Source organism: Globicephala melas, chromosome 3, assembly GCF_963455315.2.
Source record: "Globicephala melas chromosome 3, mGloMel1.2, whole genome shotgun sequence".
Classification (NCBI taxonomy): Eukaryota; Metazoa; Chordata; class Mammalia; order Artiodactyla; family Delphinidae; genus Globicephala; species Globicephala melas.
Window position 1 is genome coordinate 167,996,651 of NC_083316.1, and position 15,155 is coordinate 168,011,805.

General features: G+C 55.8%; 2 protein-coding genes across 11 annotated transcripts in view; one reads left to right on the forward strand and one right to left on the reverse strand.

Annotated features, from left to right (window-relative positions):
• The window catches only part of SH3GL1 (SH3 domain containing GRB2 like 1, endophilin A2), a 32,291-nt gene extending 30,726 nt beyond the window's left edge, over positions 1 to 1,565 (forward strand). For all 3 annotated transcript variants that reach the window (XM_070045343.1, XM_030879320.3, XM_070045344.1), the window contains exon 10: positions 1 to 1,565. In XM_070045343.1, coding sequence (XP_069901444.1) covers positions 1 to 197 — 197 coding nt within the window. In that variant the 3' untranslated portion in view covers positions 198 to 1,565.
• Positions 1,541 to 15,155, reverse strand: part of MPND (MPN domain containing) — a 24,708-nt gene continuing 11,093 nt past the window's right edge. For 2 of the 8 annotated variants that reach the window (XM_060297333.2, XM_060297330.2), the window contains 14 exons: positions 13,566 to 13,668; positions 12,451 to 12,590; positions 10,680 to 10,842; positions 10,326 to 10,582; positions 9,376 to 9,612; positions 6,868 to 7,129; positions 6,215 to 6,299; positions 5,919 to 6,015; positions 5,394 to 5,621; positions 4,390 to 4,558; positions 4,233 to 4,303; positions 3,581 to 3,670; positions 2,794 to 2,886; positions 1,663 to 1,999 (listed from right to left, as the gene is read on the reverse strand). In XM_060297333.2, coding sequence (XP_060153316.1) covers positions 1,913 to 1,999; positions 2,794 to 2,886; positions 3,581 to 3,670; positions 4,233 to 4,303; positions 4,390 to 4,558; positions 5,394 to 5,621; positions 5,919 to 6,015; positions 6,215 to 6,299; positions 6,868 to 7,129; positions 9,376 to 9,612; positions 10,326 to 10,582; positions 10,680 to 10,686 — 1,683 coding nt within the window. In that variant the 5' untranslated portion in view covers positions 10,687 to 10,842; positions 12,451 to 12,590; positions 13,566 to 13,668 and the 3' untranslated portion in view covers positions 1,663 to 1,912. Of the gene's footprint in view, positions 2,000 to 2,793; positions 2,887 to 3,580; positions 3,671 to 4,232; positions 4,304 to 4,389; positions 4,559 to 5,393; positions 5,622 to 5,918; positions 6,016 to 6,214; positions 6,300 to 6,867; positions 7,130 to 9,375; positions 9,613 to 10,325; positions 10,600 to 10,679; positions 11,256 to 12,450; positions 12,591 to 13,565; positions 13,669 to 15,155 lie in introns of those variants that run through there. The other 6 variants (XM_060297332.2, XM_060297331.2, XM_060297328.2 and 3 more) reach the window with 5 other exon arrangements.

Genomic DNA, 15,155 nt, shown 5'->3' on the forward strand with positions numbered 1-15,155 from the left:
CGCCCCTGGACCAGCCGAGCTGCAAGGCCCTGTACGACTTTGAGCCTGAGAACGACGGGGAGCTGGGCTTCCATGAGGGCGACATCATCACGCTGACCAATCAGATCGACGAGAACTGGTATGAGGGCATGCTCCACGGCCAGTCTGGCTTCTTCCCCCTCAGCTACGTGGAGGTGCTGGTGCCGCTGCCCCAGTGACCGCGTCTCCATGGTGTGTCGGCCCGCCGCCCCTCCATCCAGATCTCTGCATTCCACGGGCCCCCACAGCTGGGCAGTGCTCACAGCCTGCGGGGCGGCCCACTCTGGGCCTGATCCAGCCCCAGGGCAGCGGGGCCCCTGTTTACACTAGTGCTCACCCCCGGTGGTGGGGGCTCCCTTCCCCACTCCACGTGGCCGTCTTGGGGGCTGGGCAGTGTTCCTCCTTCCTGCTGCTCACAACTCTGCCCCCCCAGCTCCGCCCGCCGACCCCAGGAGGCTCACACTAAGGTGCTCTTAGAAACACTAACTGCTCCCACCCCTCCAGGGACTGGTAACTCAAGGTGGGCCCCCCTTCTCTCTCTCCTCTCTTCTCTCTCTCACTCACACACACACACACACACACACACACACACACACACACACACACGCACACGCATCCTCTCCCACCTCCATCCAGCCCTGCCCGGAGACCTGCCCTTAACGGGATAGGACTGAACATCGGTGTGATGGGGTGGTCTGGGCGAGACCCCTGTTTGAGACTCGCCACCCTGCTTTTAAATTCCCCCCGGACACTACCAGCCCCCCTCCAGAGCTCCCTAGGCCCCTGAGTGCCTACAGATGCCACCTTCCTGGAAGGGTTTCACCCCATTCTTCTGGCTGGGGACTTGGGGAAAGACGAGCCTGGGCTTCTCAGGAGCCAGGGCCCCTAAAGACAGGCCATCTCCCCCCTGCAGGGCACTAAGCCTCAAACACCCGTGCCCACCACCGCATCCCAAGCCAAGCACATGGAGCATCTCTGGCACAAGCTGCCAGCGTGCACGTGCGTGTACACACACACACACACGCACACACACACACACACACGCACGCACGCACACACACACGACCACGGGAGCCCAGCCTACACACATACATGCGACCACGGGAGCCCAGCCTCCACTATGTGGAAGGTCAAGCACAAAGGCTTTGTTAAGTGAATGTTCCCAGACCCCTGGCTGCTGGGACCCTTGGGGGAGTCACGGGCACCACCCTGGTGAGCCAGCCACCATACCGTCTTTGGACAGTGGCCCAGGCCGTCTCCTCCAGACCAAGGTAGGCAGCTGCCCAGACCAGCAGGGCCCCAGCCCTGCACCCACTTCCCCTCTTGCCTAATCCAAAACTTGGCTAAACAGGGGACCCCGGGCCTGGTTCACATTCCCCTCCTCTGGTGACCCGGTAAAGCCCCCAAGGACACCAGGCCCTCCCTGCTCCTCCAAGAGGCCCCTGGTCACCAGTACCTGGAGGAGAGACAGCCATCCCAGCCTAGGGCAGATCAAAATGTAATCCTGATTTTTTTAAAAAAAGTATTAAATGTCTCTTTCTACAGTCTCTTGCCTGGTTGTGGTGCAGGGTGGGCCCTCTCGAAGGGGTCTCCAGCCAGGGTGGGGCCCACATGAGCACCAGCCCCCAGAGAGCCTGGGAGGGACGGCTGTCATCCGCCCAGTCGCCAGCACGGCCCCTCCCCATAGCCACGGCTGCATGGACAGCAACCCCTCCTGAATCCGTGAGACACATGCCTAGGCTGTTTCTCCTTTATTATCTGAGCCCCTGCCGTCACACACCTCAGTCACACAGGAACGAAGCAGCACAAAGGCCCTGGGCCCACTCCCCTCACGCAGAGCCTCGGGGAGCCGCATCTGACCAAAGGCTTCCCTGGTCCTTGGAGGCTGGTGCTCTCAGCTCCCCTGCCTGAGGACGCTGTAAACCTGCTCCAGCACGTGGCACAGGCCCTGGTCCTTGGGCGTCCTGCTGGCCAGGGAGATCTGAAATAAGGAGGCCTGATGCCTCAGGGCTGCAGCCTGCCAGGGGGCTCTCCTAACCCAAGCACGCAGCCGTGTCCCTGAAGCCACACCTTGAGGCCTGGGGACGTCGTCCTTTGGGGGTGAGGTTCCTCCACACTTCCCAAATCCTGCTCTTACACGCGGCCCCCTCGTGTGCCGAGGCCACCCCACCCACCTAGCACCAGTCTGGGAGGTAACCAGTGGCAGCTTTAAGCCCTGGTCACTGTTAAGTGTGAACAAAACAAGCAAACGTGTGAAGCTATTTCTCTGCAAAGCGGAGTGGGTAGTGTCTTCTGAGAACGACTCTAAGGCAGGAAATATGCGGAGCCCCTGCCGACACGTCCCGTTTACCAGCGGTAGGACCAGCGGGCTAGACAAACCCACTCCCAGCACCAGCCGCTCTGCTCGGTTCAGCTTTGCTGCTGCTTAAGATTCAGAACCCCTCCTGCACCTCCATGGGCGCCCCGGGAGAAGCAGGGCCCAGAGCAGCGTCTCCAGCTGGGACGTCCCAGGGGTGATGAGGTCTACGGGGCTTTTGCATTTTCATCTGCATGTCGATGGTGATGTCCACCAGCGTCACCACCTCCATGTGATAAAACACGACTTTTCTTTGGTAGCATTCATTTCTGACTGAAGTATTTTTGTATAGGCCCAGGTAAGAACTCACTTCTCTTCAAGCTGCCCACGAATATATTCAGTGGGGGGGGGGGGTCCCCGGGGCTCCCAGAGATCTTTATAAAAGGAGGGGTTTGCACAGGACTCAGCATGAGTCTTACCTTGAGCTTGTCGAGGTAGGTGTGCTCCTGGTTCCAAGGCTCCTGGAACCTGACGAGGTCAGGGGCGCCCTTGTAGAACTCTACCAGCAGCATCTAAGGAACGGTGGGGCAGGTGAGCCCCTGCGACCGCACTTCCCGGGCCAGGCACTCAGGATACATTAGCGAGTGGGACAGACACTGCTGCCACCCCTCGGGGGGCCTCTAGTCTAATGCAGTGTGGCATGTAGACGTTACCCAGGTCCTGAAGAAATTAGGGGCTTGGCAGGAGGGCCCCCTGGAGGGGGAGACAACTTCTGCAGAAGCAGCAGGCACACTGAATGTGATTCTTTATACCTGCCCCGGTCCTGACATGGCTCCACGGTTTAGCCTTAGCCAGAGCAGTAACATCAGTGAAGTCACAGGTGTGACGAACTAGCTCCGTTTGTTTACGTGCCTGCTCGCTATTCGTCCGAGTAACACCTGAGGTTCTCACGTGTCCCCACTTGGAGAATCCCTGGCAGCTGCGGAGGCCCAAGGTGGGAGCGTCCCTAGCATGTTCCAGAACAGCCAGGAGGGCGAGGGGGGAGAGGTAGGAGGGGCTGAGGCAAGGATCTGGGACTTGATCCTAAGAGCCCGTGATTTTCAGGAGCGGAAGAGGAGCCTGACTGGGCCCTGATGTGGCCCGTTCAGCCAGCGCTTCCCAAGTCCTACAGTGTCATGTCCATCCAGCTGGGCGCCCTCATCTCCCACCTGCTCCTCCCAGGGCACCCACCCCACCCCCACCCACCTCACGCGGCAGTGAACTCACCATCTCATGAAGGACGTCATTAGTCAGGAAGCCATCCTGGACGTAGGCCATTTCCACGTCCATGGGGATGCCATAGTCACTGGGCCTTTGCTGGCAGAGACACATGGCAGTCACCACTAGCTACCCCCAACCCGGCCCCCCTCCAAGATGGCAGAGCACAGCAGGAAGTGCCCAGGGCTGGGAGTCAGAGAATTGATACTGCAGGCCTGGCTCCGCACTCAGATCAGATCCAGAGCCGCGCGAGACCTTAAAGGAACCCAGCAATGCGACCAGGGAGGCAGGGTGGCACCCACCCCACCACACACACAGGAGTGGCCATGGCTCCGGAATTCCTTTCTAAAGCTGATTTCTGACCCCGAGATGGACTTGGGGAATGAAACCAGACAGGGCTCAGGAAGGAGGCTACCTTGGTGCAAAAGCAGCATGCTACAGGTAGAGCACCCACCTTTTCAACAGTCCTCACACCCACAGCCTCAGAGCAATGATTTTGTTCCCATTTCACAGATGAGAGCAGACCCCAGCTCCCCAGATGAGCCCGGAACCAGAGTACTGGCTTCCTGCGGCTAACAAGGCCTCCTGACCCCTCCCACACCCACACAGGGCCCCGCCCACGCCTCCCAGCCCTAGGCCTCCCCCCAGCAGCCCCGCCTACCTCAGGGGGCGGCATCACCCAGAAGGGCGAGATCTTGGACTCTGGGCCCGGGTTACCAGAGTAGTAAGGGGCTGGGGGAGGAGAGAGAGAGAAGGGGCTGGGCATGGAGGCGCGGTGGCCCTCTGGGGCCCCACGCCCGCCCCTTCCCGGGACTCACAGCAGAGCAGGGCGAGGCAGGGCTGGAAGCCATTGCTGGAGCCCTGCAGCCGCAGCTGGTAGTCCATCTGTGCGTCGATGTCCTGCAGCGACGGCAGGGCCGGGCTGTACGGGTGGCTATGGTACCAGCCTACCAGGGACAGGCCCCGCAGGAGCAGGCTCTGGTAAATCTGGGGGCAGAGACGCACGGGGCCGGGGGCTGTAGCAGCCCTAGTGCGCTCACGTGCCTGGCACCCATCCAGCCCCACGCGGCCAGCATTTAATGAGCGCCTGCTGTGTACCAGGCCTGAGGGCACAGCAGTGACGCAGACACACCCTGCTCCACCCTCAGCGAGTCCAGTGGGGGGGTGGGGGACAGTCAACAAATAACGTTAAAAAGTTGCTGCTACATTCCCTGGCGGTCCAGTGGTTAGGACTCCACGCTTTCACTGCCCGGGGCCTGGTGTTCAATCCCTGGTCGGGGAACTAAGATCCCGCAAGCCAAGTGGTGCGACCTCCCCCAAAAAAACAAAGATGCTCCTCACATAAATCTAAGATAAAAGGTTATTTTGCTCACTGCTGTATCCTTAGCTCAAGGAACAATTCCCGGCACATAGTAGGCGCTCAATCAATAGTTACATCAAGAGATAGGGTAAAGAGAAAGGAAGAAGTGGGCGGAGAAACATGTGCGCGCCCAATCCACACGCATTCTGTGCCCTGTGACAAGGTGAGTGTGGAGCGCAGGCGCGTACTAAGCACCCTATGAAAACATTAAGGACGGCAGCTAATACTTATCGGGCCTTTACCAGGTGCCAGACAGGCTCAGAGGGGAAGGGGCCGGCGGCGCGTCTGTACAGAAGGAAGTATGAGGGTGGGGGTCACAGGTGAGGGGACCGGAGGTCACACACACCCATTTGCACCCTTGCTGAGTGGCGACACGGTGCTAGGCGCCAAGACGCGGTAGCCAGGACAGCTGTGTCCACGCCAGCCCTCCCCAGAACGCCGAGTCACCGTGCGCCCCCTCACCTCCTCTTCCATGGCGGCCGCGGTATCCGCGTCCCCCAGCCGGCTCCGACAGGGGAAGGCTCTCAGCACCGTGAGCACTGCACGGAGGCGGGAGAAGGCGTGGACATCGACCCCAGCCCCAAACACCCCCCTGCCCACAGGCCCCAAATACCCACTCTGACTGTTGATGTCCCAGCGGCCGCCCAGGTACCCCACGACCTGGCTGCGGGTCAGGTGGCTGTGGAAGTCCTGGGGAGGGGAGGGACAATGGAAGACCCGCTCAGACTGCGCACCGCCGCCCCAAGGCCGTCCTGAGGGCCAGGGCCCTTGCGTTGTGACGGGGTCAGCCCACCCACCTCCTTCTTCATTCAGACATTGATTGAGTGCCTACTGTTCACCGGTAGTGAACAGAGCAGACAAGGTCTCTGCTCTCATGGAGCCAACCTTCCAGGGATCCTCTGGTGGGGGGTGGGGTGGGGGGACACCCCCTGCCCAGGCCTGAGAGCCCCTGACCCCTAAGGGGCAAAGTAGGAGCTGGGCACACACCAGCAGGAACAGCACGTTGCTAGAGATGGCCACGTTGAACGGCTGGAACTTGTTGATAGCTGCGAAGGATGTTACTTCCACCAGGGTGTGCGGGTTCCTGAAGGAGCCAGGAGGGTTCCACAGCCTCAGGAACCCCCAGGCCCTTTCCTCACCCCCACGCTGGCTCCCCAGCTGCCCACATCCAGCTCGGACCTGAGGTCTTGTCTCCACCCTACCCCTGCCTTTGTTCCCCATACACCGGCAAGAGCTCACACCGATGGGGGTGAGGGTCCCGGCAGGCATGGGGTATATCTGACCTGGCAGAGTCTCGACTACCCAGCATGCAGTAGCGCACAGGCACCCGGATCTTGTTTTCCACCCTTTTCCCTGGGGGCGTGGCCTCTGCGGGGTTGGGGGGTAAGAGAAAAAAAAAAAGGCAGCGTCAGTTCCTTCCCCAGCCAGAAACTGGAAAATGAAGACCAGGCAGCCGGAGAAAGAAAAAACAAAAAACAAAAAAAACCATTCCAGGGGCAGCCTTAAAAATCAGGCAGGTGGACTGGGAAATCAGGCGGCAGGTTAACAAATCAGGCAGAAGAGATTTAAAAACTCAGATGAAGGGCTCAGGAAGTCAGGTGAGGACCAGGCAACGGGTCAAAGAAATCAGGCGGCAGGGCTAGAAATCAGGCAACAGGGCAAAGAAATCCTACGGGGGAGCAAGGAAATCAGGCGGCATGGTGAAGAAATCCGGCAGCAGATAAAGAAACTGGGCAGTGGGACCAAGAAATGTAGTATTAGAGCTTAAAGAAGTCAGGCAGTGAGAGTGAAATTAGGCAACGGGGGCTGGGAAGTCAGCCAGGCATCTTGGGGGCTCTAAGGAAAAGAAAGGCCAGACTTGCCCCCAGCCTCCTCCCCCACCTGAGTTCCGTCGGCCTCCTGCCCTTCCTCCCTCCCTCCTCCCCCCACCTCTCACCAGGGTGGACAGGCTCCGAGGGGCCCTTCACCGGTGGTCTCCGACTCTTGTCCTCCGCTGAGGCTCCTGTCAGAACCTCCTCCTCCTCTTCCTCCATCATTAGCTCCTCCTCCTCTCCTTCGCTGGCCGGGCTCTGGCGGGGTCGGGGTTGGGGGGACAGCGACGGGACTTTCAGCTGGCTGCTCCCTACCCTCCCGGCAAGTTCCACAGAGACCTCTGGCTGGCCTGAGCCTTCGGTTCCTGTCGTTGCCCCAGGTGCCCACTAGAGGGAGGGAGTGAGCAGAAACAATCTAGGCTGTGGACTAGCCTCGCAAGTTCGAATCCCGCCTCTGCCTATTACAAACAGACTTCGGGCTCTAGTCTCCTCATCTGTTAAACGGCACAATGACCTCCAGCCCCACAGGCGTGGCGTAAGGGTGAAATGAGAATGCGTGCAAAGCATTTAGCATATGCCCTGTTGCTCCATTCATCCAGCAAGCAAGCCAGCACTTTGCATGGATTATTTTACCAGATTCTCTCAATAACCTCTCCCCCTGCTCTCTCAAGAAACCTTGCCGAGGTGACCTCTCTGTGTCCAAACACAATGGTCACATCTCAGTCTCTGTCCCCCTGCCCCCCTCTTGGCAGCGTCTGCCCGGGTCTGTTCCTCTCCTCCCAGAAACTCCTCAGGGAGCCCCCCACTCACCTGGCTTCCCTCCCACCTCTCCTGGACCCCATTATTCTCCCCCATCTCACTCGCTGGCCCAGGGCTGGGTCCTCGGGCCTCTTTCCTTCCCCACCCACATCCCTCCTGGGTGGCCTCCAACCCCATCTACCCCCTGAACAACTGCCCACAGTCCTGACTCCAGCCTGGGGCTCTCCTGAGCTCCTGACTTGGGGTCCAGCTGCTCCTTGACATCTCCTCGTGGGGGGTTCACACTCAACATGGCCACCCTGCCCCAACCATCCCCCCAAACCTGCTCCTCCCCACATCTCTGATGAGGGCAATCCTGTCTACCCACTTGCTCAGAACAAAACATCTCCTAACACCAACATCAGATCCATCAGCACATCCCATCAGATCCACTTGCAGAATTAACCAGAACTTGCCCACTTCCTCCCCCTTCAATGGCTGTCCTGGTCCACCCCATCATCAGCCACCTGGATCTGTACAATCACCTGCACCCCGATTCCCCGGCTCCTACTCTCACGCCCTGGCCCCAGTCTGTCCTCCCTACACCCTACAGCAGCCAGCAGAGGGCGGCCGTGAGCACCTGAGTCAGGTCCCGCCCCCTCCTCTGCCCACAGCCCTCCAGGGCTCCCACCTCCCTCAGGGTAAAAGCCCAAGTCCACCACGCAGCCCATGATGTCCTGCACGACTTGCCCCTGTCCTCCCCCCGCCGGCCCTGGTCCTCACCTCCTCCCTCTCTGCCCCTTGCTCACTCTGCTCCAGACACACTGGAGCCTCACTGTTCCTCAAAAACACCAGCCACAGCCTAGCCTCAAGGCCTTTGCATGTGCTGTTTTCCAGAAAGCCTTATGGCTCCCTCCCTCCCCTCCTTCAGTTCACTGATCAAATGTCACCTTCTCAGTGAGGCCTTCCCTGACCACCCTAACCCTCCCACCATTCCCATCCCCTGTCCCTGCTTACTTCTGCCAACATACAGTAAGGTGGACTTATTTGTTTCTCTCTCCATGAAGGCAGAGATTTTTTCTCATTTTGATCTGTTTTATCTCCAGCACCTAGAAGAGGGCCTGGCACACAGGTGGCATTTACTAAATACTTGCTGAATGAATAGCCCTATGGCATGCTGTGAAAGTTAGTTTTAAAAGTCAACTTGGCTAGGATATAGTACCCAGTTATTTAATCAAACACTAGTCGAGGTGTTGCTTTGAAGGCATTGGGTAGATGTGGTTCACATCTACAATAAGGTGACTTTCAATAAAGAAGATTACCCTTGATAATGTCAGTAGGCCTCATCCAATCAGTTTAAAGGCCTTAAGAGCAAAAACTAAGGTTTCCTGGAAAACAAGGAATTCTACCTCAAGACTGCAGCATCAACTCTTGCCTGAGTTTCCAGCCTGCCAGTGGCCCTAAAGATTTGCCAACCAGGTGTGTGTGTGTAATACACCTGGGTACCGTTATCATCTCTATTTTACATATGAAAAAGACTAGGAACCCAGAGAGGGTCCTTGGCCAAGTTCAACCCAGCTGGTGAACATTCAAAGAATATCTATTACTATCATGGCATTCAAGACCCTCCCAGATCTGGTCCCTGCTGATGTCTCCAGCCCCTTCAGCTACCAAGGCATCTGAATGTCCAGCTGCATCAGCTAATAATGGTTCCCTAAGCAGCATGTGTTGCTTCATGCCTACAAGGCTTTGCATATGCTATCCCTTCCTCTGGAAAACTCTTCCATTCACCTTTCTCTGACCAACTCCTGTTCATCCTTCAAGGCCCCAGCTCCAACATCCTCTCTCTGGGTACTCCTTATCCAACAGTGAGTCAGGGAGGCTGAAGGACGCACCTCATCGGCGGCAGCTGCAGGTATATGGAGCTGGTTTCGCCGGAGCCAGGCAGCCTTGTACTTGTCCAGTTTCTGGCCCTTGTACTTGACAGAGGCCCAGCCACAGCCAGACTTCTTGGCTGGGTTCACCAGCTTCTTGCAATGGGTGGCCCAGGCGCTGGGTGAGTTGAACACCTGGCCCGTTTCCTGCCACACAATCCTCCCATCGGGCTGCAGGTCTCCCACGAACTTCTTCCCCTGCAGTGACAGTGGGCTGGCTGGGCCGAAGAGCTGGTACCCATCAAGACCCCTCCTCTGGGAAGTCCTCCCTGACCCCATGCCGCTTCCCAGGGTTTGGTAACCACTTCCTGCTTCCTTCCAGGAAGGCTTCCAGCTTAGGTACCATCCCGATCAGCCTGGATTGGAACTGTCCAGTTATATGACTGTACTCCCTCCCTTCACTGGACTGTGAGCCCCAAAGGGCAGGAACAGGGTCTGTCTTGATCTCTGCTGTGTCCCTAACACCCAACACAGCCTGGCACACAGCAGGTGTTCAATTCACAAATTGCTCCCACTCACAAAGAGCACAACAACAGTAACAATAATAGTAATAATAGCAAACACTTATAAAAAGCACTTACTGTGTAGCAGGCATACTGCTGAGCACTGTATTCATTGAATCCTCACGCAACCCCATGGGAGGAAAGAAAATCCCATTCTACAGATGGGAAAACTGGTATACGGAGAGGTTGAATGAGGTCACACAGTCAGGAAGGCACTAGTGTCCTCTCTGAGTGGAGTATTTGGTAAACAATGTTCTCCCGCCCAGAAGGGCTCGTGCTGGGTCAGGATGCTCCGTACCTCAGTTTCCCCTCCCCACACCGGGGCTCGGCCTGCGGCAAGAAAGCACACTGGACTCCGGTTTCCCCTTTTGCACCAGCTAGGATGGGATGCGGCTAGGGGGTGCTCACCAGATAGTAGATGGACAACACCCCGGCGCCGGGCTCCAGCAGCGCGTCTTTGAGGAGCACCCGCAGCGTGACCGCGCGCCTGGTGAGCGCGCCCCCCGGGCCACCGCAGCTCCCTGGCCCGGCCCCGCCGCCACCGCCACCGCCTCCGCCGCGCGCGCCACCCGATGCCCCCGGCCGCTCAGAGTCCTCGGCCTCCGCCTCGTCCTCGTCCGGCGCCTCCTCACCCGCGCCGCCCGCGGGGGACAGCGACTCTGGAGCTGCGGGCAGCAACAGGCTGCAGCGGGGCCTCGCACCCCGAGCTGGTCCAGCCACCCCACCCAGCGCCTTGCCGGCCCCCCGCCAGGCCCGCCGTACCTGCCATGGCCGCTCAGCCACACGCCCAGCGCGCCTCTGGTGCTTTCTTCCCGGCACGTGACGCGGCTCTGCCCCGAGCGGGAAGCGCCCCAGCCATTGGCCGCCGCCGGTGGGCGGGTCAGCAGGAGCGAGCGGGGAAAGTCAGGCCTCCGGCTTGCACACGCTGGAGAAAGAGGCGGCGGCTCAATCCTCCGGGACCATTCGGAAAACTGAGGCCTGAGGCCACCTTCCATGGGAGGGGGCTGGTAGCCGAGAGTTCAGGGTACCATTGGGGAAACTAAGGCCGGGGACTTACGGTTTCGGAGAACCAATGACTCCACCCGAGGCCATAGCCTACAGGATTGAGGCCTGGGGCTGGGGGACAAGGGTGGCTCAGCCCACTACGTCGACCGAGGAAATTGAGGTCCGCGGCCACTCCTATTGAGGGACACACAGGCCTCGGCTGTTGGGACCGAGGAGACACTGAGGTCCGGGAGAATGAGCCACACTGCCCTGGGGCTACGGGATAGAATGGGGAAGCAGCCCCGCGCCGCGACTGTAGATCGCCCAAGCCGGGCGGCAGTCTCTAAAGGGTTAACTTCCACCCTTCCCGGCGGCCCTCGACTGATTCCATGATTGGATCACAGCAGAGCCAGCCAACCAATTAAAACTGGGTCATTTCATCTTCAGCCAATAGACGGTAGAGGCTGGATTCCTTCCAGCCAATCAGTGTTAAACTGCTCCTCCTCTAGCAGTCAGCAGGAGACTCCGGCCTCACGCATCCAATCAGTTGTAGGGTCTTGTCCTCAGCTAGCCAATCAGCTCGCGGGTCAAAGCCGGCTCGTGGCCTCCACCCCCCACCCAACGCTAGCGCTTCGTGCATGTGGGCTGAGCCCAGCTAGTGCGCCGCACAGCTGCAGCCCTTTCTTTTCTCGGTGGCCGCCGTCCCGGGACCTCCGCTCCGAGGCGCAGGGCCACCTCCCAGCGCTGGGACTCACCAGCCCCTCGCAGGGCTTAAAGCCTGGGGTGGGGGCTCCGTTAAGCTGCAGGGCACCTTTGGCTGGGCTCAGCCGCATATGGGTGTACCCGACCCGGGTTTGGAAGAGGGGACAGGCTGTTAGGGGCGGGGGTGTCCAGCCAGGATGATCTGGAATCAGACTGGACCTGGCTCCAAATCCTGCGGCACCACTTCCCAGCTCTGTGACTTTGGCCAAGTGTCTCCACCTCCCTGTTGCCTCCTGGGGATAATAATTCCTACTTCAGCGTTGTTAAAGACCAGGGCTTGACAAAGAGTAAGAGCTAGGCAATGTGAATGATTATTATTACTCATGATGAAATAAAAGTTGTATTTTAAGGCAGGACAAGAAAAAGTAAACAAAATTCTCTGTTTGGACCTCCTTCCTCCCTCTCTCCCCAATCTGCATTACACATTAACCAGTGATCCTCAAACATGGGAAGATGGGAATGCCTACTCAACAGTAAATGTAACTTCTTAAAAGAATAGTGTTCTTTTCCAGCTCTGTAGGGGATCAGGATGATTTGCTCCTCCTTTTTTTTTTTTTTTTTTTTTTTTTTTGCGGTACGCGGGCCTCTCACTGTTGTGGTCTTTCCCGTTGCGGAGGACAGGCTGCGGACGCGCAGGCTCAGCGGCCATGGCCCACGAGCCCAGCCGCTCCGCGGCATGTGGGATCTTCCCGGACCGGGGCACGAACCCGTGTCCCCTGCATCGGCAGGCGGACTCTCAACCACTGCGCCACCAGAGAAGCCCGCTCCTCCCTTTTTACGGGCTTACCTGGACTATCTATCCTTGGTGAACTTTATGTAGAATATCAGTATCATTTCGATGTATGATCCTTTGTCTCAAGGCGGTCCAGTGGTTAAGACTCCATGCTTCCACCGCAGAGAGGGCGCGTTCGCACCCTGGTTGGGGAACTAAAGATCCCGCATGCCCCGTGGTGCAGCGTAAATAAACAAACAAACAAACAAATAAATAAATAAAATGTATATGTGCCTTCAGCTTCTAACAGGCAGAACAGCTCTCAGCACTTTCTGAGAATCTGCTTCCTCTGTTATAATCCTCAGTTTGGCTCAAATAAAATTCCCTTTTTTCTTCTTCTTAACTTGATAGTTAAATTTCATTGACACTCACTTTGTGTCCAGTCCAAACCTCCTTTTGGAGTCATCTCACCACCCACCCAGGAGCTAGCCATCAACTATGCATCCCCCAGCCCCTTAGACTCAGCAGAGCTCAAACTGGCCCGTTTATTCCCACATAACCTTGCCTACTTTCTCTTTGGCTCTCTTATAAAACCCAGGGCTGGATCTCGAGCCTCTCCCATCTGGATCATTTCCTAGGGACTCAGGCCTCCACACTCACCCACACCCTGTCCATCTCTCACCCTGGCTGGCCCCAGAGAGATCTTTATAAAATACAACTATGACCACCTCCCTCCCCATTGCCTTTGATAAATAAAATTAAAACTAACTGCTGTGTGGACTTCCCTGGTGGTGCAGCGGTTAAGAATCCGCCGGCCAGTGCAGGGGGCATAGGTCCGAGCCCTGAGCCTAGAAGATCCCACATGCCGCGGAGCAACTAGGTCCGTGTGCCACGACTACTGAGTCTGCGCTCTGGAGCCCACAAGGCATAACTACTGAGCCTGTGCTCCTAGAGCCCGTGCTCTGAAACAAGAGAAGCCACCTCAATGAGAAGCCCGGGCACAGAAAGGAAGAGTAGCCCCTGCTCGCCGCAAGTAGAGAAAGCCCGTGCGCAGCAACAAAGACCCAACGCAGCCAAAAATAAATAAATAAATATATTTAAAAAAAAAAAAAACAAAAAAAACCTAACTGCTGTGACCTTATTAACCATTTACAGCACCCCTATATGGCAGATAGTATAATCAACATTACCAGACAGTTCAGCAGATGAAGAGGTTGCCCAGACTACACAGTTCTTGAGCAGATTCCAAAGGCTATTCTTTGCTATGCGTATAAAGTCCAGGCAGCCTTATAACTACGAAAGAAATTGAATTTGTAATTTTAAAAGTCCCCAGAAAGGAACTAGGTACCTTCAAGATGCATAAATTCTTTAGCTACACGTTAATTTCTGTAGCAGGCCTGGCAAGTATTTGAAGTCAAAACCCTATGTGTTTTAAAAAAATGTTTTTTACCCTATGTGTTTAAAAAAATATTTTTTACCATGCTAATAAAAGTATTCATTTGCTTGGGAGAAAAAAAAAAAATTCCCAAAAAAGAAATCTCCAGGCCCAGATGGAGAATTCTATGAAGGTTCAAAGACAAATTAATACCATTTTACATATTCTCTTCCAGAAAATTGAAGAGGGAATATTTCCCAATTCATTTTTTTTAAAGATCTTTTTGATGTGGACTATTTTTAAAGTCTTTATTGAATTTGTTACAATATTGCTTCAGTTTTATGTTTTATTTTTTTGGCCGCGAGGCATATGGGATCTTAGCTCCCTGACCAAGGATTGAACCTGCATCCCCTGCATTAGAAGGCAAAGTCTTAACCACTGGACCACCGGGGAAGTCTCCCCAAGTCATTTTATGAAGCTAGCATCTCCCTGACACCAAAACCAGATAAGAAGAGTACAAAGAAAACTACAGGATATACCTCATGAATCCAAACACAAAAATCCTTACCAAAATATTAATAAATAGAATTCAGCGATACATAAAAAGAATTATATACATCATGACCAAGTGAAGTTTATTCCAGGGGTGCAAGGCTGGTTCAGTACGCCAAATTCAGTCAGTGTTTTCCACCATATTTAAGAGACTGTGGTGGGTGGAATAATGGTTCCCTGAAGGTGTCCATGTCTGAATCCCCAGAGCCTGTGAATATTTAGGTTACATGGCAAAGGGGATTTAAGGTTGCAGATGGAAGTACAGTTGCTAATCAGCTGACTTTAAAATAAAGAGATGATCCTGGGACTTCCCTGGTGGTCCAGTGGGTAGGGCTCCACACTCCCAATGCAGGGGGCCCGGGGTTCAATCCCTGGTCAGGGAACTGTATCCCGCATGCATGCCGCAACTAAGAAGCCCGCCCGCCACAACAAAAGATCCCACGTGCCGCAACTGAGACCTGGTGCAGCCTAAATTAATTAATTTTTTAAAATAAAAATAAAATAAAGAGATGATCCTGGACTATCTGCTGAGCCCAGTGTAATAACAGGGGTCCTTAAAAATGGAAGAGAGTCAGGAAGAGATAACTATGGAAGAAATTCAGAGTGATATGATGTGAGGTTCCTACCCACAGTTGCTGGCTTTGTGGATGGAGGAAGGAATGAGGAAAGCTTCTAGAAGCTGGAAGAGGCAAGGAAATAGATTCATTCTTTGAGCCTTCAGAAAGGAAAACAGCCCTGCCAACACCCTGATTTTAGCTTTGTGAGATCCACGTAGGACTCCTAACCTACAGAGCTGTAAGATAATACATTTGTGTTGTTTTAAGCCTTTAAATTTGTGATAATTTATTATATC